The sequence below is a fragment of the Elgaria multicarinata genome, chromosome 12, assembly GCF_023053635.1.
Source record: "Elgaria multicarinata webbii isolate HBS135686 ecotype San Diego chromosome 12, rElgMul1.1.pri, whole genome shotgun sequence".
Lineage (NCBI taxonomy): Eukaryota > Metazoa > Chordata > Lepidosauria > Squamata > Anguidae > Elgaria > Elgaria multicarinata.
In genome coordinates, this window is record NC_086182.1 from 3,941,613 (window position 1) to 3,965,974 (window position 24,362).

Sequence of the window (24,362 nt, forward strand, 5' to 3'; positions counted from 1 at the left end):
GTTCCACAAATGTGAAGAGATTGTTTTAATAGGAATAGAGTCAGACAGAAGTGGTCACTCCGCATAATAGCACAACATATTTTATAGCGACTCTTACACATGTCTACTTAGAAGTAATTCCCATTGAGTTTAACGGGGCTCCCTCCCAGGTGTATGAATATAGGTAGTGAGTTTTTGTTGATCCACATAGTGCTAGAAACAGAAACCTTCTCTTCCCTGTGTGGGAAACCCCCTCTTTGCCTTGTGTGGGAAAGTAGAACCGCAGCTTGAGTCATCTCTCTGGGCAGCAAAGTGTTCTGAATGGGCTGGCTGCACCCATGCTGGCTCACCATTGAACTCTCCTAGACAGGAAGGGCTATAAAAGACTTCCTGTTTGCCAGGGACCTTGCCTCGCTCTAGCGGGGTTTTCAGCTCTGAACGCTGGCTTCTTGGGCATTAAGGTGATCATATGAAAAGGAGGACAGGGCTCCTGTATCTTTAACAATTGTGATGAAGAGGGAATTTTGGCAGGTGTCATTGGTATGCATGCAGAACATGGTGAAATTCCTTCTTCATCACAACAGTTAAAGCTGCAGGAGCCCTGCCCTCTTTTGTATGTGGCCAAGAAGGCAGGGTTTCTGCAGCTTTATCACAACTGTTAAAGATACAGGAGCCCTATCCTCTTTCTCATATGGTCACCCTAGGCATGAGCTCACGTCTGGCAGTTATCTATGGCTCTTCCTTGACGGTTTCACTGCCCCACTGACATTGGTGCCAGCAGCCTTCACGGATTCCTATGCTACAGATTTGAACTAATTTCATTTCATGTGCCTAAGGAGCCCTGGGAACAATAGTTCTAAGAAGTGGGCTACTGTGTCCATAGTGAAGATATCTTTAAGAAATTCTCAACACCTCACCAGACAGGCATGACTGCTAAATTGGTGTCCCAGTAAAAAATGTTTGTGGTGTAGGACTAGAAACATAGTCAGAAGGCTAGAACATTTTCTTTTTAAAAAGTTCTACCCAATAAAATTATTGAATAGAAGGTGGGGCAGATACCTCCACCTCCTAGGGTTCCTTACTCTTGGAAATTGAGAGGTGGTGGGGAAAGGGAGAGAGACAGGGAGAGAAAGAAAGAGAGCAAAGGAACTGTTTGGATTCCTAGAAAATTATGTTCCCTTCCTTTAATTAAAAGAATCCAACACAAGACAGCAAAACAAACTCAAGACAAAATAAATTTGTCTCCCTCCGCCCACCAATAATATTGGGAATTGCTCAAAAGGTTCTTCTTAGCTGAGATGTTACAGAGAATGAGAAGGACTTTGTGAGAAGTACACAGGCTCAAATCCAGCCAAGAAAGATGAAACGTGTTTGATTCTCATCTAGTGTGATTCATGGTGAGACATGGAGACCACAGTGCAGTGCAGTCATTCAGCCTGACCCTGTGTGTACTCAAAGGTAAGTTTAAAACAAAAGAACCGGCTTACCTGGGGGTAAGAGCCACTGAACATAGTGGAAGTTACTTCTGAGTAAATATGTGTAGTATCATACTCTAAGAGTTCAAGCATAGTAAGCCCATTGAAATCAATCTCTCATTCTTTGTTTCTGATATTAACTGTCCATAATTTCTTACCTTATAAATTTGTGGGCCAGATGTTCCACAAAGTAATAGATTTCACTCCAGTGGTGCAGGACACTTCCTGATCTGGAAAAAAACATAATTCCAGGGAATATTGGTTTAATTATAGAAATGTTTCGATCACTGCTGCTTTATTACAGTTGGGTTCATCTGGACAGCTGTGGATCTCATCAAGTTTGGAGCTGATCTACTGTGAAAAATGCCTTTCACATTCACTGGAGGATTAGGGGGGGAAGGGTCCATATTTCATGCGTTGCTTTGAAAGGCACATGCCGATGATTTATGCTGCAGGTAAGCCCTTGGGACTCTTCCTTGACAAGAATCTACAACAGCTGTGCTGGACTTTGAACATGACACCATAGAAGTAACGCAAGGGCTGGCCCTCATCTACACCGTGGTGGATCCCCAACCCTGACCATGTCATTAGGAGGAGTTCTTCAGCTGATAGCCTGCAACATTTGAAAAAGGGAAGCAGATTCCTCAACAGTATGTGGTGGTGCTCTTGGTAAAACTTTGCAACACCTAGCATTTTTATAGTACCTTTCTGAGTATTCAGATCACTACGTCTGGGGTAGCTAGCCACTTCTGACTTGCCAGAAAAGAGGAAATGCATCATCCCCAAAAGACTACAAAATAGGCTACTATTTGCATAAAACTGGCATTTGCTAATGTATATGTATAGATGCAAATTTAGAAATAGCTATTATAATTTGAATATAAATACAGTCCTTCTCAATGTAGAGGGGAAGACTGTGATCAGGTGGGCTATGTGTTGTGTTCAGTCTGTTGTCCAGGTGCAAAATATTGATGGGCAACAGACTTGTGGTTCTTTATCTTTAACGTAGATGCTAAAAAGAGAAATCAACTCTGGTGCTTGATAAACGTATTAAAAATGATTTTATTCTTAAAATCCAAAAATGCTCTGCTCAACGTTTCGGGCGAATCGTCAGGAGCTGGAAACAGTTGCTGTGCTAGCAGGAGCTACTGCGTCTCACTGGTTTTCTCACCCGCAGCTGCAGGTGAGAAAACCAGTGAGGCGCAGTAGCTCCTGTTAGCACAGCAACTGTTTCCAGCTCCTGACGAAGGACGATACGCCCGAAATGTTGAGCAGAGCATTTTTGGATTTTAAGAATAAAATCGTTTTTAATACGTTTATCAAGCACCAGAGTTGATTTCTCTTTTTAGCATCTACGTTTATTGGTGCGTTTCCCCCCCCCCCTACATCGGCATACAAGCATAGAATCATAGAATAGCAGAGTTGGAAGGGGCCTACAAGGCCATCGAGTCCAACCCCCTGCTCAATGCAGGAATCCACCCTAAAGCATCTTTATCTTTAAACCAGAACTGATAGAGGATGGTCTTTCAAATAGGGGAAGGTCCTCTGGCAGCTTAGCAAATAAAGGACTGAACTAGGTAAAATAGGATACATGGACACCCTTCCATCATTAATCTAATATTTCCACTTATGGAACCCCAAGGACCTGCTAATAATCATAATGAATATGAAGACAGCAATAAAACTAGAGATCAATATAACCGGTGCCCAAAGTAAGAGAAAAAATGGAAATAGGATGGTTAGGCCAGACGTGAGGATGTCTGCCTGGGAAGGAGTGGGATGGTGCTACCCACACCATTTCAAGCACGGGATGTAAGGGTAATAGACAGAGAAGAGAGCCAATAAAGTCATCATTCCAGTAGCCAGAATGAAGCATGGAATTAACTATTTGCATTCTTAACTCTTGTCAGATCACAAACACAATGGAATTGTGTCATTCTTGACACGGTGTCTGCTATCCAGCAAGAAGAGGACTAAAAAAAACCCTCCTGGGATAGCGAGTCCCACCATCTGGGCACCACCACTGAGATGGCACTGACCCAGGCATGCTTAAAACAATCCTGCACATTAGTATTGTGATATTATTCCCATATTGCAGACAAGGGCAGCAAAGGCATGGTAGTGCTTGCGAGGGCCTGGGGCCTAACTGGAAGAGATGCTTTGGCTCACAGTCTCAGCTGCCTGCCCCAGTCCCCCTTGATGCCATGGAATGAGCCACCCTCAACCAGGCAAAAAGGAAAGACGCTCCCTGCTATCGTCAACGCACCACTCTGGGCATTTTGCATGTTATGCAGAGCTGCCTTTGCCACTGAATGAACTGGCATGAGGTTGGAGGTTGGTCAAGAGGACCTTCAGGATGCGATTCTGTGGCAAGGTCCGTGCACCTTTCTATCTTTCTTTATTTTAGGAGATTTTCCTGTAGCTGGACTCTTTTGGAACAAGAGAGCCTTTGGGGAATTGGGGCCAGGTTCTCTCCTTCACTGTGGAGGGCAATGCCATCAAGACTTTTGTGACAAAGAAGCAAGTTACATTTTCAAGGGACAGAGTTGCGGCTGAGACAGACTGAGCTAGGTCAGAGCTGAAGTTTTCTTTGGAGCTCTGAAGGAGCAGGGCAGCACACCCACACCCACTAAAAATGATGGGGAAAAAGTATCTGATGGAGTCTTGAGGCTGTAAAGATTCATCTTATGCTCAAGGTGTGTGTGTGTGTGTGTGTGTGTGTGTGTGTGTGTGTGTGTGTGTATGTATGTGTGAGTTTGATAAGCTATGTGAAATCATGGAAGATAGATGAAGTGGAGGAGGGCTAACTGGAGGAGGGCTAATGTTGTCCCTATCTTCAAAAACTGCAAAAAGGAGGAACCTGTGAATTACAGACCAGTTAGTCTGATATCAATTCCTGGGGAAATGTTGCAGCAGATTATAAAGAAGTCAGTCTGTAAGCACCTTAAAAACAATGTTGTGGTTACTAGAAGCCAACATGGATTTGTCAGGAACAAAACCTGCCATTTTAATCTGATCTCATTCTTTGATTGGGTAACCCCCCTTGTGGAATGTGGGAATGCTGTCGACATAATATATCTTGACTTCAGCAAAGCTTTTTGACAAAGTGCCCCACGATATACTGATGAACAAACTAGCTAAAAGTGGGCTAGATGGAACAACTATTAGCTGGATCCACGTTGGCTACAGAATCGGACTCAAAGAGTGCTTATCAATGGTACCTTCTCAAACTGGGGGGGAGGTAACGAGTGGGGTACCGCAGGGCTCAGTCCTGGGCCCAGTGCTCACATTTTTATTAATGATTTGGACAAGGAGGTGCAGGGAACGCTTATCATATTTGCAGATGGCACAAAATTGGGTGGGATAGCTAATACCCTGGTAGACAGAAACAAACTTCAAAGTGATCTTGATAGGCTGGAGTGCTGGGCTGAAAACAACAGAATGAAATTGAATAGGGATAAATGCCAAGTTCTACACATAGGAAATAGAAACCAAATGCACAGTTACAAGATGGGGGATATTTGGCTCAGCAATACTACAAACAAGAAAGATCTTGGAATTGTTGTAGATCACAAGCTGAATAGGAGCCAACAGTGTGATGTGGCTGCAAAAAAGCAAATGCTATTTTGGGCTGCATTAATAGAAGTATAGCTTCCAAATTGAGTGAGGTACTGGTTCCCCTCTATTTGGTACTGGTTAGGCCTTGTCTTGAGTATTGCATCCAGCTCTGGGCACCACACTTCAAGAAGGACGCAGACAAGCTGGAGCATGTTCAGAGGAGGGCAACCAGGATGATCAGGGGTCTGGAAACAAAGCCCTAAGAGGAGAGACTGAAAGAACTGGGCATGTTTAGCCTTGAGAAGAGAAGGTTGAGGAGAGACATGATAGCGCTCTTCAAATACTTGTAAGTTGTCACACAGAAGAGGGCCAGGATCTTTTCTTGATCATCCCAGAGTGAAGGACATGGAATAATGGGCTCAAGTTACAGGAAGCCAGATTCCGGCAGGACATCAGGCAAAACTTCCTGACTGTTAGAGCAGTACGACAATGGAATCAGTTGCCTGGGGAGGTTGTGGGCTCTCCCACACTGGAGGCATTCAAGAGGCAGCTGGACAACCATCTGTCAGGGATGCTTTAGGGTGGATTCCTGCACTGAGCAGGGGGTTGGACTCGATGGCCTTAGAGCTACCTTCCAACTCTACTATTCTATGATTCTATAACAGAAATGCCATAAGCCTCCAGTGAGCCCATTCCAAGGAAAAGTAAAACTCGGTGTAATGCTCGCCCCCTTGGAGTTCTCACAAGTCAGAAAACTGGGTTGTAACGGTACATTCAGCCGCATACTTGGCATTAGATGTGCATTTGCTAATGGATGGTCGAGTTGCATTCGCCTGTACAAGTTTGGGTGCTTGGTGAAAACCTCCTAGGTGTGCACTTAAAAATGGAATGTATTGTGAAGTGCCCTCCTTTTTTATTATTTATTTTATTTCTCTACCACCCAATAGCTGAAGCTAGCAATAGGCAGAGCCTGAATTTACAGCATGGGAGTCATATTGCATTGTCCACTACCCTATGACCCTAGAGGCAGTCTCTTTCTATAAAACGTTTTTAATTTAAACTATTTTCAACAGCAACAACACGCACAAACACCAGTTAGAACATATCAAATGCATATCCAGTATTTACAAATGCAAGAATTCTGGCTCAGAGTCAGATTCCTTTATTTGTACCAGCCACAGGCCCTTTGCATTTAAAATATAATACATAAGCAATTAAAGCTGAATTATTATTATTATTATTATTATTATTATTATTATTATTATTATATTTATTTGTATCCCACCTTTTGCCCAATGCTGGGCCTCAAGGCGGCCTTACAAAGTTTAAAACATACAAAACCATAAACGTTTAAAATACGCAACAAAATTATAAGACATTAACCTAGATGGAGGGCCAGATTATTCTCCAAAGGCCTGCTGGAACAAAAAAGTTTTAGCCTGCTTCCAAAAGCCCATGAAGGAGGGAGCCAGCCTAGCTTCCCCGGGAAGAGAGTTCTAGAGCACCGGAGCAGCCACCGAGAAGGCCCTCTCCCATGTTCCCACCAAGCGCACCTGTGAAGATGGTGGGACTGAAAGAAGGGCTTCTCCAGAAGAACTCAAAGCACGGGCAGGCTCATAAGGGAGAATATGGTCTTTCAAATAACCTGGACCCGAGCCATATAGGGCTTTATAGGTCATAACTAGCACTTTGAATTGTGCCCGGAAACAGACTGGAAGCCAGTGGAGCTGTTTTAACAGGGGAGTTGTCTGCTCCCTGTAACCAGCTCTGGTCAACACTCTGGCTGCAGCTCTTTGAACCAGCTGGAGTTTCCAAACACTCTTCAAAGGCAGCCCCACGTAGAGCGCGTTACAGTAATCCAATCGGGATGTAACTAAGGCATGTGTCACCATGGCTAGGTCCAACATCTCTAGGAACAGGCGCAGCTGGTGCACTAGCTTTAACTGTGCAAATGCACTCCTGGCCACCAGCGAAACCTGGGCATCCAGGCTCAGGGCTGAATCCAGAAGTACACCCAAGCTGTGGACCTGCATCTTCAGGGGGAGTGTAGCCCCATCCAACACAAGCTGAATCATGACTGAAGTTACCCATGGTAGATTCACATCAAACACAAACACCAACTTACATCAACCACCAAAATTATTATACAATCCTTTACACGTGAGAAGATCAAACAGATAATCTTGCCTTCCAATAATGAGTTCTTGCTTTCTAATAATTAATAAAAGGTTCCCAATTCACAAAGAAAAACAACAGGATTGTTTTCCTTCTTTTAACCTAATAAAACAAGTCAGTTTGGCCTGTACTGCAGTATTATGAAATCTATTTTCTGACTCATTCATACAAGGTATTGTATCAAATCTCCAGTATTTGGAGTTTACTTGCAACACAAAATTTAAAAGTATCCCTGTAGGTGGACCTACCACGTTCTTTGCCTAGGTTAGCAAACAAATGATTGGATCAAACCGTGGTTTGCTATCTTGATTTGGAGGGCTTGTGCTAACAACAAACCAATTTAGACAAAATAACAAACTGTTCAACTGGGGTAAAAAGTCCTGTTTTAAGCCATGTGCACAAGGGAAGGAAGGGTCAGGATGAGGCAGGAGCACTTGAGCACTTGGATCATTCCTGATGCTGCAAACCAAGGTCTCCAGGATGGCCCTTCTATTAGTGCTGTGCGGTAAATGGCCCAGGCCACATTTACAGCCTGATTTGGAGGCCGTGAACAGAGACAGAGGACAGCAATAGGGGACAGAGTATCTCAGTGAAGGCTGGTGGCTTCAATGTCAGTGAAGGATTTTGTGAAATCCTAAGCAAATTAAACTTGTGAGATGTTGTTTCTATTTTGACTAAGAGTTTATTGGCACATGCATCTACATCACTTTGATAAGTCGTCACTTGATGACTTACAGTCCAGAATGGGGGTGCAGTTTGCAAATGGTGCACGCGTGTGAATAAACTCCCCCACAGTTTGTTTGGATGTCCCCTACCCATTACGAGTCAAGCCCAGTGGAAACAGGTGACTCTGAAGTCAATGACCCAGAGCCAATCTGCTCTGGGTTTCAGTCAGAACCAGTCATTACACCTTGGACAGTTCCTCTAGAGTTCTGACTGAAACCTGGAGCAGATTCATTGCCCTCTGATATCAGAGCCACCAGCCTCCACTGGGGCATCTGTAATTTTGGAGGGGGATTTACGACGGAAAACAGCAATTGCAGCAGATCTTCCCCTCTTCTTCCTTTTAAGGTAGAGCCAGGGTTGTGTTGTGGTCAGATTGTTGCACTGGAACTCTGAAGATCCAGGTTCTAGTAATGTTTGGCTGTGAAGCTACTGGCTAACTTTGGGATAGTCACTGACTCACAACCTAAACTACCTCACAGGATTGTTGCAAGGATCATAGAATAGTAGAGTTGGAAGGGGCCTACAAGGCCATCGAGTCCAACCCCCTGCTCAATGCAGGAATCCGCCTTAAAGCATCCCTGACAGGTGGCTGCCTAGCTGCCTCTTGAAGGCCTCTAGGGTGGGAGAGCCCACAACCTCCCCGGGTAACTGGTTCCATTGATAAGTACTCTTTGAGTCCGATTCTGTAGCCAACTGTGGATCCACCTAAGTTGTCCCATCTAGCCCACTTACAACTAGTTTCCTAATCAGAATGTCATGTGTTACTTTGTCAAACGCTTTGCTGAAGTCAAGATATATTATATCCACAGCATCCCCACATTCTACAAGGGATAAAATGGAGAACCATGTAAGCCACCAGAAGAAGGAAAAGTTGGACCTTGAAATTGGCCCAGCATCTGGACAGCAGACAGAGCAAGGTGCACATCTCATCTGGACATAGTTTTCCATAATATGGTGAGATGTACTGCATTTCAAAGTTAGAAGAATTGTTTCTACATTTGTATCTGTACATATGCAAATTGATATCCTCTTCTGTCCTCTTTTTGGGTGATGCATGTTCTCTTTTTTTAGTGATTAACAAATGACCGCCCTATTATTTGAAAGCATGGCAACCCGGACCAGCCAGTGTGAAGTGCCGTTCTTCCAAGGAGGGCATTGCAAGGGGAAATGGACAGTGGAGGCTGGTGGCTCTGATGCCAGTGCAGCGGTGAATCCACTCTGCACCTTGTATAGCTTCTTTAGAGTCCTGACTGAACCCCAGAGTGGATTCACCGCCCCACTGACATCACAGCCACCAGCCTCCACTGGAAATGGTGGCTACCAGGCTGCTGTTAGGAGTCCCACTGCTGCTTGTGGTGATGACCAAACAATGCTTGAAGTGCTGGTGGGGGGGGGGGAACTGATGCCACTGTTTCCCCCCCCCACACACACACTAAGCTTCCTGACCCCCTCCCCTCCCCCAACTGCTGAGATCCCCTTCCTTGCAAAGGTCTTGATTTTCTGCTTCCCTTTAGCCCAACTCCTCTCTCAATTTTTCTACGCAACGTTCCATATCAAAGGTACATTCAGTCCAGCGCTTAAGTGAAAAATATAAAGTGTGGTTAAGTTGGCCAGAAGTCCCTGTGCATTAACTTGAAGTGTTTTAAACATGGATAGCTGAGGCCATGGATAAAGTGTCAGACAACAGCGTCAGACAGCAGAACGCCCGGCCTGCAGGAGGTTGAAAACCATTGTCTTCCGTCCTCTCAGACAGCTGGTTCTTGGACAGCTGGATATGGGGCACTGGAAAATACAGGCCAGCGGTGTGATCCTGGCCTGCAGAAACCATTGCGCCAGAGAGATTTCTCGAGAAGGTTCAGCGTTTCCCCCTTTTTGCAGTGAATGAGAAACAGTTGCAGCACTGATCTGTTTTCCATGGCTTAGAGAAGTTATGCATATCTTTTAAATGCCAACGGCTCCGTTTGAGAACTCTCAGCAGTCACCATTGCTCTGCCGTTGCAACTCGGGGCTCCACTGGACGAAGGCCGGGCGTTTTTGGTGGTTTGGAAGCAACCCTTCTCAGTTACACACCACTTTTTAAATTCGCCACATAAGTACATCTTCAGCCTTTTTTTCTCCCCTTGGAACAAGAATCCAAACATCTAAAATTACAGCTCTTTTTTCCATGAGACCTTCCCACACATCTCTTCACACAGAAAAGTGCTGCCACCACTCTGTTGAATGCCAGCAAAAAAAAGCCAGCTTCTTTTCAAGGAGGACGCCTTCTTTCCTTTCTAGTTGCACTTAGATGTTGAAAGAACCAAACTAGATCTTGGGGGGGGGGGAACCAAAATGAAAACAAAAGGTTGCCTAGGTGAGGGCCCCCACGCCACAGCCAAAAGATCTCCACAGCCAAAGGTCTCAAAAGTCAAAGGATGATACAGGAGCTTGAATTTACAGCCCAATGATGCATTTCCTTACCAGGAACAAAGAGTGGAAGAGAAACTGAATTCCACCAGAAAGAACTCCATGCCGTGTACTGCTGGAGGCTGGCTTCACCCAAGGCTCACCAGCTCCCAAGCCTGATGTTGACATTAAAGCTCAGCCCCATAACATGCAAAAGATGGAATCTCTCACCTGGAAAAGAGAAACCCTTGCAGGCCCTGCTGGCACACGTGTTCCTAGTCCACCGAATTTGGATTATAGCACAGAATCTTTCCCCCAATTTCCATCCAGGAAAAGCAACACACCCTTCAGTTAGAGGATGTGGTCCAGGCCACTTTCATGGGAAAATTGTAGAAGCAGCTGCTATTTTATGTTTGGAAAGGAAAGAGTGTCCCTGTTTGGGGGCGATGTTCGAATCTGTTTGAAACAGTAGCATCAACAAGCTTTGGGATGGTAGAACAAACACATCAGCATTGCAAACTTGTGTCAGCGGAGAGAAGGCCGAGGACTGGGATATGGGGCCCATAGAAAAGAGCAGGGATGTGCCCTGACCATAAGAGTCAGCAATTCAGAAAACAGCCCAGTTCGTCTAGGACTGATTCAGAGGCAATTTCCATTCAGGGGCTGAACTTGAATCTCACTATGGAAAGCTGAAGCCTCATCCCTCTCATTGATTCTCATTGGAAATCAACAAAGCACTAGTGCTGTTTGACGGAATTGGGTGAGATTTCCATTCACAGCAGTCCCTTGGGAGGGGACAAAAGTTTCCAAATGTTAAATAAGCGATGTTGTTAAAAACAACTGCCAATAACTTTTCTATTTCTTGGCAGAATGGGATGGAATTTCAGAACATAAGAAGATCCCTGCTGGATCAGACCAAGGGTCCATCTAGTGCAACTGGTGTACACAGGCTTACTCCCTTGGATACCAGAGGGAGCACATGGCCACCAGGACTAATAGCCATTGCTAGCCTTCCCCTCCAGGAAGTTATCCAACCATTTTGAAGCTATCTAAATTAGTGGCCATCACTACATCCTTCCTTTCATCTGCCCTGAATTTCCCATCAATCAGCTCCATGGAGTTCTAGTATTTTGAGAGAGGAAGAAAAGTGTCTCTCTATCCACATTCTCCAATTTTGTACACTTCTAAATATGTTGAATAAGTGACCCACACAGCCAAAGGTCAAATGGCTATCTCCCCTGACTGTTTGATTCCCAAAATGCTGTCTTACCTCTGTTGGAAACTTTGCACAGGAAGCTTTGCACAGTCCTACAATGTTTGTTCTTAACTAGAGATCTCTGCAGGATAAGATACATACTGAGCGTACATGCCTGGATGAGTCTAAATAGTGGTGGGTGGGGGTTAACAGCCCCTCCCTCCCCACCAAAGGAAAGAAAATGAGGTAATATGCCAAGAAGATGAATGGAATGACATGAATCGAAAGGAAAGTCAATCAAGCATTCATTTATTATAAACTTCACAGAATAGAGGCTGCACTATTCATTTTGGTCCTACAGCTAACAAAAGCAGAGTTCAAATAATAATAGAGCACAAGTGACATCAAGAAGATGTTTAAATCTGAAATGTATCACTTGTAAATGTCATTAGTGTGGTATAGGAAATGGAAGAGAGACTTTAAAAAATAAAAGTTACTACATTTTACATCATTGGAGTATTTGCATTTGATTCAGAGATGTGGGAAATGCAGGCAAGCAAGAAGTGAACGCTCCAAACTCCTGTTTAAGCATCCGGCGTGAAAACGTCTGTAATGCACAGTTACAAGATGGGAGATACTTGGCTCAGCAATACTACAAACGAGAAGAATCTTGGGATTGTTGTAGATTGCAGGCTGAATATGAGGCAACAGTGTGATATGGCTGCAAGAAAGGCAAATGCTAATTTGGGCTGCATTAATAGAAGTATAGCTTCCAAATCACAGGAGGTACTGGTTCCTCTCTATTCGGCCCTGGTTAGGCCTCATCTAGAATATTGCGTCCAGTTCTGGGCTCCACAATTCAAGGACGCAGACATGCTGGAACGTGTTCAGAGGAGGGCAACCAGGATGATCAGGGGTCTGGAAACAAAGCCCTATGAAGAGAGACTGAAAGAACTGGGCATGTTTAGCCTGCAGAAGAGAAGATTGAGGAGAGACATGATAGCACTCTTCAAATACTTAAAAGGTTGTCACGCAGAGGAGAGCCAGGATCTCTTCTTGATCTTCCCAGAGCGCAGGACACGGAATAATGGGCTCAAGTTAAAGGAAGCCAGATTCCAGCTGGACATCAGGAAAAACTTCCTGACTGTTAGAGCAGTACGACAATGGAATCAGTTACCTAGGGAGGTTGTGGGCTCTCCCACACTAGAGGCCTTCAAGAGGCAGCTGGACAAGCATCTGTTAGGGATGCTTTAGGGTGGATTCCTGCATTGAGCAGGGGGTTGGACTCAATGGCCTTGTAGGCCCCTTCCAACTCTGCTATTCTATGATTCTATGTGCAGTTGCCTTGCAATGGCTGTGCCTCATGAAAGGGCCGTTGCTGCTACAACCATCTTTTGTCCTTCATTCCTCAGGACAAAAAGACACGACCAGGCGGGGAAACGAAAAGTGAAACAGATTGCAACCCCCCATTCCAAAAGTCTACGAGGTGTTTGGTTCTGACCAGAGTTAGGCTGGATTTGAACCAGCTAAGTGGGCCCATCTGTGCCCATCAGCTTAGATTTCTGAGGATAGTCACCTGTTCCTAAAGGTTATATTGAACGATGACAGGAAGCCAGTGCAAGGATTAGGAATGGGTAAATCTGTCAAGTTTTGCTTTCTCACACATTCTGATTTTTAAAATCTCAAGTTCTTTCTCTCTCAAATATGAACTTTGCAAATTTTGGTAAACCACTTGGTTCCCTGCAAACACAGGTCGCAGGGAAGAATCTTTTTTTAAAAAAAGGTTTAACTTAACTAAACGTGTGCACAGACTTTTAGATGTTATTTTGTTAAATTTAACAGCTTAGAGGCTTCTTGTCTGAGCAATAACTAAATTTTGACTGGTTACTTTAACTGTAGGAGGAGTGTTTTAATCCCTACTTGATTTGTTTACAGGTCATATGTTACTGGCATGTCAATGTACTTTGGCCTGCATCTGTGTTTATAAAGGTGTACAGAGACTTATTTTGTGTTCATACTTCATTTTGCTCCAATTTACAATTAATTGTGTTTGTTTAATTATACTTGATAGTTTTATATAAAAAATAAAACTTTATAGTACATTGTTATAGAAGATGGGCTAATTCTTTTTTTAAAAACCACACCTTTATGGACATAAATAAACTCCTAACTTTGAATTATAGTGAAAACCATGGTTATTTGTGGAATCTGCAAGAGCTTTCTAATAAAGCTTCATGAGAAATGGGAAGGCAGTCAAAATGACCAGCTGACTCCCAATTCTGAAATATGATTCTTATCAAAAAATGAGCTGAAATGACACTCTTACCCGTTTGTACTACCAGCTATTCCCAGCATACAGACGACCATGGGGCACTTGCCTCCCATAAAGCTGTTGAAGATGAGAAGCTTAACACAATAACATCTGAATTTTGTACTTTACAGGTTTCCTTAAACTAGGGTGACCCTATGGAAAGGGGGACAGGGCTCCTGTAGCTTTTAACAGTTGTATTCAAAAGGGAATTTCAGCAAGTGTCGTTGGTATGCATGCAGCACCTGGTGAAATTCCCTCTTCATCACAATTGTTAAAGCTACAGGAGCCCTGACCTCTTTTGTATCTGGTCAAGAGGGCAGGGCTCCTGCAGCTTTAACTGTTGTGATGAAGAGGGAATTTCACCAGGTACTGCATGCATACCAATGACACCTGCTGAAATTCCCTTTTCTGTACAAGTGTTAGAGGCAGGAGCCCTGTTAGGGATAACAGAGAAACCCTCAACAGGTTCAAATGAGTCCGGATCTCTGTTCAGCTGCCCTATGGACTCTGCAGCGAACCGGCTTTCCCCAAGTCATGTGGATTCTGTGGACTTGCAGACTGTTTTTGTTTGTTTGTTTTTACTTTGAAAGGAGATTTGTGCTAAGTTGCTAATGCACACTTGAGCAAATGTGCTAATCTGCATTAGTCAGACCCTAGGGGTCGGGTAGGGTCATAGAATCGTAGAACAGTAGAGTTGGAAGGGGCCTATAACGCCATCGAGTCCAACCCCTCCCTCCCGCTCAGTGCAGGAAGAGGTGGTCATAGAAGGGGTGGTCCTCAAGGGTCCTGAGCCAGGTAGGTCTTAATAGGTTAAAACCAGCACTTTGAATCGGTCCTGGAAACAAATTGGCAACCGATGCAGGCAAACCAGAACTGGCCTTATATGTCCACATCGCCTAATCCCAGTCCACGATCTAGCCACAGTTTCTGAACTGTTTTCAAAAGCAGCCTAATACTGTATATACAATGTCTTGCAGTAATCTAACCCAGAGGTTACCAGAGCATAGACAACTGGTGCTAGGCCATCCAGATAGGATTGCAACTGGGTTACCAACCGAGGCCACCTGAGCCTCCATGACAATGATGAATCCAGCAGTAGCCCAAGCTGAGCACCTGCTCCTTGACGGGGGATCTGACCCCCATCCCGAGCCAGTTGCCCTTCCCCCATCCACGCACAAGAACCACCCAACAGCAAAGTCTCAGTCTTGTTGGGTTGAGCCTCCCTTGATTTGCTCTCATCCAATCCATTCCTGAGGCCAGACAACAGCTCAACCCATTCCCTGCCACATCTGCCTGAGATGAAAAAGGAGAAGTAGAGTTGCAGGTCAACAGCATACTAATGACAAACACACACACACCAAACTCTGGATAACACAGCCGTTTCATGATGTTAAACAACAAGGAGGATAGAACGGACTCCTGCAGAACCCACACTGGAGCTGATCAATATTTCCCAAGCGCCACCCTATGGAAACTACCATCCAGAGAGGAGCCATTGCAAAGCAGTGCAACTTGGACAGCTGCTCCGGAAGGATATTATGATGGAGGTTATTGAATGCTGCCGAGAGATCAAGGAGTATAAAAAAAGACACCCTCCCCACCCCCTCTCTCTCCTGGAACAGGTCTCATACAGGGCAACCAAGGCAGTCTGAGTTCATCCTCAAAATTGACTGACTTACCTACAACGGTTACCAACGATAGTCAAGTCATATTTCCTGTCAGTAGCAAAAAGCCCTCAAAACTGTGGAATCATTTTTCAATTTGTTCTGCAGATTCAACTAAAGTGTGGACGTACAATAAGTCAAGGGAAAAAGCCAACCAATCTAGGTACCAGTTGCCTTCTAAGACACTTACAACGGTTTCATCACACTGTCCTGAAACCAGATGCCTCGGAGCCAGTATTGTCCTCTTCTACAAATAATCACATACCACTGAGCACAGATCTGTTGGGATCTTCATCTTTTGATGAAACCAGTGACAAGAGTACCAAAACCAGGCCTGAACCCCGGCTGAAATGGATCCAGAAAATCAGTGTTATCCGAGAGTGCCTAGAACTGGTCAGCAAGCGCCCATACAAAGTACCCTGCGCAATAAAGGGATCTGTACATCCAGTTCAAAATTGTTTAGGTTTACCAGATCCAGGGAGGGCTTCTTAAGGCCCTCCCTGGATCACCACCACCTCTGTCAAGTGACCCAGGACCATTCCCTCTCATAAGGAAGCATTTATCACCGCCCTGGCCCAACCGGCTGTCTCTTCCCTCCTAGATTTCACCAGCTATGAAGGGCAAGGATCCAAAGTACAAGTGGCCCCATGTATCCATCCAAGCATCTTTCCTTCCATCAGTCACTGTCATTTAGTTCACACAACTATTTTGTAGGTGGGATATTGCATTTTAAACTGATTTGCTTTATTGTAAACTTCAGAAGTCATAGTTCCTAACTAAAAGGCATAAATTGGGGTTTATTTTTGTCTTCATCACGTTCCAAAGCATTTTCCAGAAACCTCCTTTATGGTGACTTATCCCCCAACCCTCCAGCCTCCCCAATACACGTCTCTGCTTTTCCAAAGAAGAATCTCTCGCTGCGCCCCTGACGCCAGCTGCATCTAAGGCCTAGCTTTGGGGCAGTCCCTGTTTCTGAATGGTCCTGTTGTGCTTCTGACCTCAGCTGCTCTCAGCCTTTTGTGTGTCTTTGCCTCACCCACTGTCCAAGGACTGAGTATTGACCCGGCCTTAGCAGGACAAGCTCCAGGATTTGGGAGACCCTAGAGAAAAGAACTGTGGTGGGGCTGTAGCTCAGCCATAGAGTACAAGCTGTACGTGAAGAAGGTACCAGGTTCAATCCTTGCCATCTCCAGGGAGGGGAGGGGGATCAGGTAGCAGGCTCTTCTCTGACTGAGACCGTGAAGAGCCCTGGCCAGTCAGAAGAGACAGTAATGGGCTAGATGGACAAACTGTTTGACTTGCGTGGACAGAAGCTCAAAACATCCAGTCCGCAGTGGCTAAATCCATCTAGTCACCAGTGAGAAGAGGAATGCTGCTGAGCCCTGGAAACACCTGGACTCACCCCTGGCTGGAAGCAGCTCTGCCGGTACCACATTCTCAGGCTCACTCGTTCTCTCTCTATTCCATCTCTCTGCCACTCCAGCCCATGTTATAATAGTAAACCCACCCCCACCCCCAAACCTGGACATTGGAAGTAGTCGATTTTCCAGAGCGATTAAATGAGACAGTTTCAGTAAATTGCCCAGAATTGTTCTGGGCATTTGAGTTTCCTTGGTGCAGAGCAGGGTAAGCTATTTCGCTAGCTGACTCTGGCGGAAAAGTGCCATGTTTGGTGAGCCATCTGCAATAGTCATCATCCATGTGGCTTTGCGTCCTTCCCCATCCCCTGCAGGAAAGGCATGAAACTTGGCGCTCAGGAAGAAATACTAGACCAAAATAATGAAAATAGCCAACACAAGAAGTGGGAGGCAGTGCTTGCACTTTGAAGCAGGAAAGCAGAGCCACTTTCTCCCCTGGACCGCTTCTTTTCTTACGAAGCAAATGGATTCGTCTCACTAAGGGTGCAATCCTACGTATAGTTGGACAGAAAGAAGTCCTACAATTCCCAGCATTCCTCAGCCAGCCATGCTAGATGGGGCATGCTGGGAGTTGTGGAACTTTCTCCTGTCTAAACACACCTAGAATTGCGCCCTTATGGATCTCATTCCATATCCCCTTGTCACTGGAGGCTGCTCTTTACTTGACCAGTGAGCAATTCGTTTTGTCAGAGGCCCACTTTGAGAAGCAAGTCTTGGCTGAGGGGTGGTGAGGCCAAACAACCCCCACCCTACGGAGTAGCCTACAAAGTAACAGTCATTCCTGCTGGCCCAGGAGGAATACCTCCCATTATTTTTCCACCACCAGTTGAGGGGCCAGGTTTGGCCCAGTGCTGCCTGCTGCTGTCCTCTTAACAGCGCTATCATATCGGGGAATCCTGCTGCAAAGTTCCAAACGGGAGTCATCAGCAACTGTATTTTAATGTTTCTTTATTTGACAATTCCAATGCATTTTCATGCTTGCAGGATGTATGTCAAATAATTGCAGAGTTTGCTGCAATTCCATAGGGCTTTTCAGAAGCATTTTCAATGTGCAATAGTCGATGAAAGAAGTAAAGACAGAATATTGGAGTCGGATCTAGACGATCTGGTTTTGAACCCCTACCGAGCTACTCTCTCTTTCACTCTTGACCAATCGGTCACCCTAACCCTAACTCTCAGGGTCTGTATAAGGAAGTTGTGGGCTCCATCTGTGATTTAACTAAGGGGACTTTGAGTTTGTGGGTCTCAAACAGGATGCCCAGCGGCCATCCCTCTGGCAAAAGGCCATTTGTCATATCATAGAATCATAGAATCATAGAATAGCAGAGTTGGAAGGGGCCTACAAGGCCATCGAGTCCAACCCCCTGCTCAATGCAGGAATCCACCCTAAAGCATCCCTGACAGATGGTTGTCCAGCTGCCTCTTGAATGCCTCTAGTGTGGGAGAGCCCACAACCTCCCTAGGTAGCTGATTCCACTGTCACACTGCTCTAACAGTCAGGAAGTTTTTCCTGATGTCCAGCCGGAATCTGGCTTCCTTTAACTTGAGCCCGTTATTCCGTTATATGATAGGGTATGTGTGCATTTGCCTGCCTTTCAAAGAAAACAATCTTAAACCCCTCCAGGACACATGCCCCAGCTCTAGGGGTATGCTGAAAGTAGGTCTTTGGACCGCAGGCTACGTGAAGCCTTTTGATTTTGTAGCGTGACGTGCCTGTTTCTATTGGCTTTGTCAGCAGCCCTGCCACTTCATCCTTAGGCACCCGTGTGCGGCTGGCCGAAATTTCAAATGCGGTCCTAAGCCTCTTATGCAAACAGAATGGCATCGTGTCAGCTGCAGGGGTAAATAACATGAGTAAGCATTTTATCTCAGCTCTGGATACTATTAGCCAGAAAAAGCAACAAAGAGGGAAAATGTGCATTTTATTAACGGGGAACAAAGAAAAAGTGACTCAGAGTCAGGAAAGAAAAACACTCCACGGGCTTTAAAAAGTAAACTCACAACAATGTGCTCACCAACCCATTGGCCAAATCAGAATGTATTCCTGAGTATTAAGGAGCCATTCAACACAGCCATTCTGCAAGAATTCTTTTCCCTTGCTGGGCGAAAATGGAGGTGGGTTTCATAGGGCAGGAGAGGACCAGCGCTCCGGGCCAGCCACGGCCTTGGCCAAACTGTGTGCAACAAAGAGCAACCCTGAGCAAAAGTGAGGCGCTCTCCCTTCGCCAGCCTTAGGGACCTTCAGGCGCATCCCAGAGCAGCCGCCGCCGCCGCACAACCCCCGAGCGCGCTGGCGAGCCAAGAGGGCTGCAGAACCGAGCCCCGGCGCTCCGGGGTTCGTGCTCCAAACAAAGCTAACGCAGCAGCCGGAATAGACGGGCAGAGCCGGGCAGGGCCATCAGCGCGCCCCCGCCTGCCTGCCTGCTCTTTCGGGAAAGCCGCCCCGCAAAGCGAACTTACTTGTCCAAAATGAAGTACAGGTCGAATCCTCCGTAGCAGGCGGCGCCCCCGTCCTCCCGCGCGCCGCCTTGCCCATCGCAGGCGACCATCACGGCGGCAAAGAAGAGGCATTTCAAGCCCAGCCGGACAACTGCCGGCTTCGCAAGAGCCATGGCCATCTCTAGCCAGCCAGCCAGCCGAGCGGAGGGACCCGGGCCAGGGCTTCTGCTCCAGAAGAACAACGCTTCTATTTCGGCGCCATTCAGACGCTCCAGGCAGACATCAGATCCTTGCCCCCCCCCCTAAAAACAAAACCAAAAACTCCCCCCCCCCCAGCTCTCGGAACTTCTCCTTTCCTCGGTTTCGGGTTTCAAGATGCCCAGTGGCCCTCTTCCACTCTTTCCCGCTCCTTTCCTTTTAAAGGAGTTTCTCCCCCTGCTCCTCGGAGCCCTGTGAAGTCAACATCACGACCGAGTGCAATGCAAGAGGCAGCTTCCGGACAACCTCCCCACCCCCTGCTTCTCCTTCTCCTTCGCATTGCCCCAGATTTCGGGGAATGTGGGAAGGCTCATTCCCCCCTTCCCCCCCCCCCCCCGCCTGTCCAATTGATGCTATTATTGCGGGTGGGGGGGGGGGTTCCTGCCTTCCTCTTTCCTACCGAAGTTCCAAGGGCGCCATCTGGTGGCGAAGTAGTTGTGAAACTGGGCCAAACCATCTGCACGCCGAGAAGCCTCCCCCCCCCCCCCCCCGGCTAAGGAGGAGGTTTGGGGATGTTCTCCTCTTTCATCAACCCAAACAGCCCTTTTGCTACTGTCTTTGACCCTGCAGAACCAGGCCAACTCCACCCCCCCACCTATTTCCATTTCATCTGTGCAGGGCTGTGGGAGCTCCTTGCAGGGCCGGTGCCAGACTATTTTGCACCCCAGGCAAGGTGAGCTGCTTTCACCCCCACCCCACCCCACCCCACCCCCCAAAAATGCCAACTTTGATTTTTAAGAACAGATGTTTCCTGGAAAAAATAAGAAGCACAAAACTTGAAACTGCTAAAATTATTATTTTAAAGTGCAAGAAATACGTCATGCCAATTATTGCAAACAAATTGGAAAGGAACGTCTATGGGTCTAAAATGCATTATTTAATAGGAATATCACCTCCAAATCATCCCCCCAACTCACATGCGTGCGCACGCACACGCTCAGCATCACTCACTCCAAACAAGCACACGCATGAACACATGCATTCACTCAAAGACCCCCTGCATCCCATTCACCCATACATTCTCTCGTTCTTCTGGGCACATTCCGGAAGTCCAAACGTGGAGCCGCCCCACACCCACTCCAGCATCTCTGGCTTCGCTTCAGCCGGGCGGGCGCGGGGCACCATCTCGCCCGCCCAGGCCCAGCTGAATCCTCGGGCCGGGCCGGCTTACAGCCAACGCGCTTGAGTGCTGCACTGCACACGGCGCCCCTCTTAGCTTGGCGCTCTAGGCAGCTGCCTGAGTGGCCTCTATGGTAGCACCGGCCTTGGCTCCATGCTTTAATACTCAACAACAGCACTGGCCTCTCTTTCTTTGCAAAATTCATTCTGTTGCCAGATTTTCCAGTAATCATTCTAGCACCACCTGAATCAAAGCTCAGCCTGGTCAAACCCTACGACAATCTAATTCCAGGTCTTTGGGATGAGTGAAGTAATTGTAGAGATTGATGACCCCAGCACTGAACACCACTATTTTGGGGTAGGGAATTCCATCGTTTGATTTCACACGGCACAGAGTTAAACTTTTGAATTCACTACTACAAGATGTGATGATGGCCACCCATTTGGATGGCGTTAAAAGGGGGTTGGCTGAATTCCTGGAGAACGCTGTCACTGGCTTCCAGTCCTGGTGGCTATATGCTACCTCCAATATCCAGAGCCTATATACACTAGTTGCTGGGGAACATGGGTGGGAGGGTGCTGTTGCACCATGTCCTGCTTTGTTGGTCCCTGGTCAACAGCTGGTTGGCTGCTGTGTGAACAGAATGCTGGACTAGATGAACCCTTGGTCTGATCCAGCATCAGGCTCTTCTTACATTCTTACGTTGTTGTTTTTAAACATACAAGAAAAAACTCCCCTTTGCCATGCTGACGTTTTTCAGGTGTATTGGGCCACCTCATCACCTGCTGTAAATTGGGGTAAGGAGAAGCAACTTCACCTTTGCTTAATCTGAAAGAATGAGCACACCACTACATGGGGGGCTCAAGAGTGACATCAAGTGGCTACAATGATATTTCCTCCGATAGTAAGAATTAATTAGAAAACTGTGACACTGTAAAACAGCTGCCCCCCCCCCTTCGCAACCATTTTGGGTCAGTGAGCACATTTGGAATTTTGTGAGAGAGTCAGGGGCCCTGTGACAAAGTGCCTGCCATGTGTGTGTGGGGGGGGGGGGCTTGGTGAGTATGCCTGGTCACAGAACACACATTTCCCAGAAGGCAAACTGGTGAGACAAAAGAGAAACTATTGTGCTCTAGAACCAAATACGAGACAGATGTGGGGATGGAGCTCCAAAACACAAAACCCACCTTCTGAAGCCAAATCAAGATGGTGCTGGAGGGCAGCCCTTGGGCACTGCAGCACATCATAGAATCATAGAATAGCAGAGTTGGAAGGGGCCTACAAGGCCATCGAGTCCAACCCCCTGCTCAATGCAGGAATCCACCCTAAAGCATCCCTGACAGGTGGCTGTCCAGCTGCCTCTTGAAGGCCTCTAGTGTGGGAGAGCCCACAACCTCCCTAGGTCACTGGTTCCATTGTCGTACTGCTGTTAGTCAGGAAGTTTTTCCTGACGTCCAGCCAGAATCTGGCTTCCTGTAACTTGAGCCCGTTATTCCGTGTCCTGCACTCTGGGATGTGTCCAACGCCCTGGTTTTAAAAAATAAGCAATTTTTAAAAAATCTATTAATCAAATAAAAATCCATAGGGTCAGGGAGCCTGGTGGAGGCCAAGAGAGGAGCCAACGGGCACCATGTTGGAGGCCTCAGCTGTAGAATTTGGGTTCAAGTCAGGAGAACGGCTCTCCCTTGCTTTAAGGGCCAATATTAGGGCTGTTCACTAGTTTGCCTGCACCCCACATGCTCACTAAATGCATGGCAGACGGAGCATCCTGCCCATTCGCCTCACCCCTGACCTTGGTGAGCCCGACAGCCAGGCCCCATCATGGCTGCTCATTATATTTCCAAAAACCTCCCGCCGAGTTGGGAGACAATAAAGAGGTCTGCCACATAATCCACAAAGCCAATAAACATCTCTTCCCACTTGAAGAGAGTGTAACCACAAGGAACTTTCCTCTAGGCAAAAACTATGCAAACTAAGCAAGACAATTGTCCTTTCAACAAAAGGGAAAGGCTTTTCCGTGAGCCACTTTAACTTCAAGGAGGCTTGTTCGGAAGAAGCCTTTGGTGAGAAGCTAGTTGGGCCAATCTCCTCTTGCCTTCTTTTAGCTCTGCCGGAGTCTGTAGCAGACTCTAGGATCAGCCAACTCCTAAATCCCCCCTCTGAAGTTTGCTGATTTCCCACCGTCTGTGAGTTGTTGATATTTTCACTGATAAAGTTCTCTGCCATGTAACCAAGAATTAGATGAGAGAATAGTGGCTTCCCTAAGCTCCTACAGTGGGATCATGAGTTGCATTTGAACTAGGCACTTCACATTTTGCAGTTCACAGCCTGTGTGGGAGTGCTCAGTTGCCAGAAGGCCTTGTAGACAAGGAATTGACGGATCCATCCATTTTGGTTTCTCCCGGTTTCTTATTTTAAGTGTGGTTCATCTTGGACTCTGAGAATTTTTTTAAAAAAAACCCATTCACATGATAATTCAGAAAAAATTTTGTGGGCATTTCTCCTAATAAATGCACTTTGCTTTCTACACGCATTTTTACAAGCAGTTTTCCTAAAATAATGCAATTTTATGTCCTTTCCCATAATATATGGATGACTGTATGTGGTATTTTAAGTTGGAGAAGTTGATTGCAAAATTCAGAGAAGTGTGAATTTCAAAGGATAACTGACTTTTGCTCTCATAGCGGTTCAAAAGTATGAAGTTAGGAAAGTTCGCAATACATTGCAAACTGAATGGATTTGCATCTCTAAGACTGGTTGACTAATGATTGACTAATATGGCACATTTAGAGTGACACCTTTCATTCTTCTTTTTTTTTTTTGGATAAAAATAGAAATGTCATCAGGTGCATTCTTTATTTCATTTCCCCCCTTTATTTTCATATGCAAGGGATTGATCAACATCACAATTCAACTTATCATTTCAATCATGGCCAAAGAACCGGCATTTCTTTCAACATCTTTTGAGTTATTGACTCCCATATTAGCGATATCAACATTACTACTTTAGCAACATCACGTTTACTTTAAATCACACTACTCCGTTTCTCAAATGCTATTGTCGATGCCCTAGTTGCTCCCATTAATATTCCGTCTATCAAACACTATTGTCGATGCCCTAGTTGCTCCCATTAATATTCCGTCTATCAAACACTATTGTCGATGCCCTAGTTGCTCCCATTAATATTCCATCTATCAAACACTATTGTCGATGCCCTAGTTGCTCCCATTAATATTCCGTCTATCAAACACTATTGTCGATGCCAATCACAATCTACCGTTTGTCAAAAACTATCGTCAACGCCATAGTTGCTCATGTTAATATCTGTATTGCCAACCTGGTGATCTATCAATTACTTAATGCAACATCAACCCTGAAAATTAGACTTCACCGATAAATGTAAGTATCAACTTTCACTACATTATCCCAAACAGTGAAGGCTGGTGCCTCTGATGCCAGAGAGGTGGAAAATCTGCTCCAGATGTGGAGTACCATGCAGAGCTCCTTTAGAGTTCTGACTGAAACCCAGAGCAGGTTCACCACCCCAATGGTACTGGTGACACCAGCCTCCCATTGGGCTTGGGAGGTCACATCAAGTTGGATAGAGTAGGTGATATCACATTGCTGGTTAAGTTGGGAGGTGTGTGTCCAATCTTGG

The 24,362-nt window shown here is 46.0% G+C and overlaps 1 protein-coding gene across 1 annotated transcript in view; it reads right to left on the bottom strand.

Annotated features, from left to right (window-relative positions):
- Nucleotides 1-19,498, bottom strand: part of ANTXR1 (ANTXR cell adhesion molecule 1) — a 177,213-nt gene extending 157,715 nt beyond the window's left edge. The window contains exons 1-2 of the mRNA XM_063138838.1: nucleotides 19,347-19,498; nucleotides 1,613-1,684 (exon numbers count right to left, since the gene is read on the bottom strand). Of these exons, the coding sequence (XP_062994908.1) occupies nucleotides 1,613-1,684; nucleotides 19,347-19,498 (224 nt within the window). The remainder of the gene's footprint in view (nucleotides 1-1,612; nucleotides 1,685-19,346) is intronic.
- Nucleotides 19,499-24,362: the final 4,864 nt, after the last annotated feature.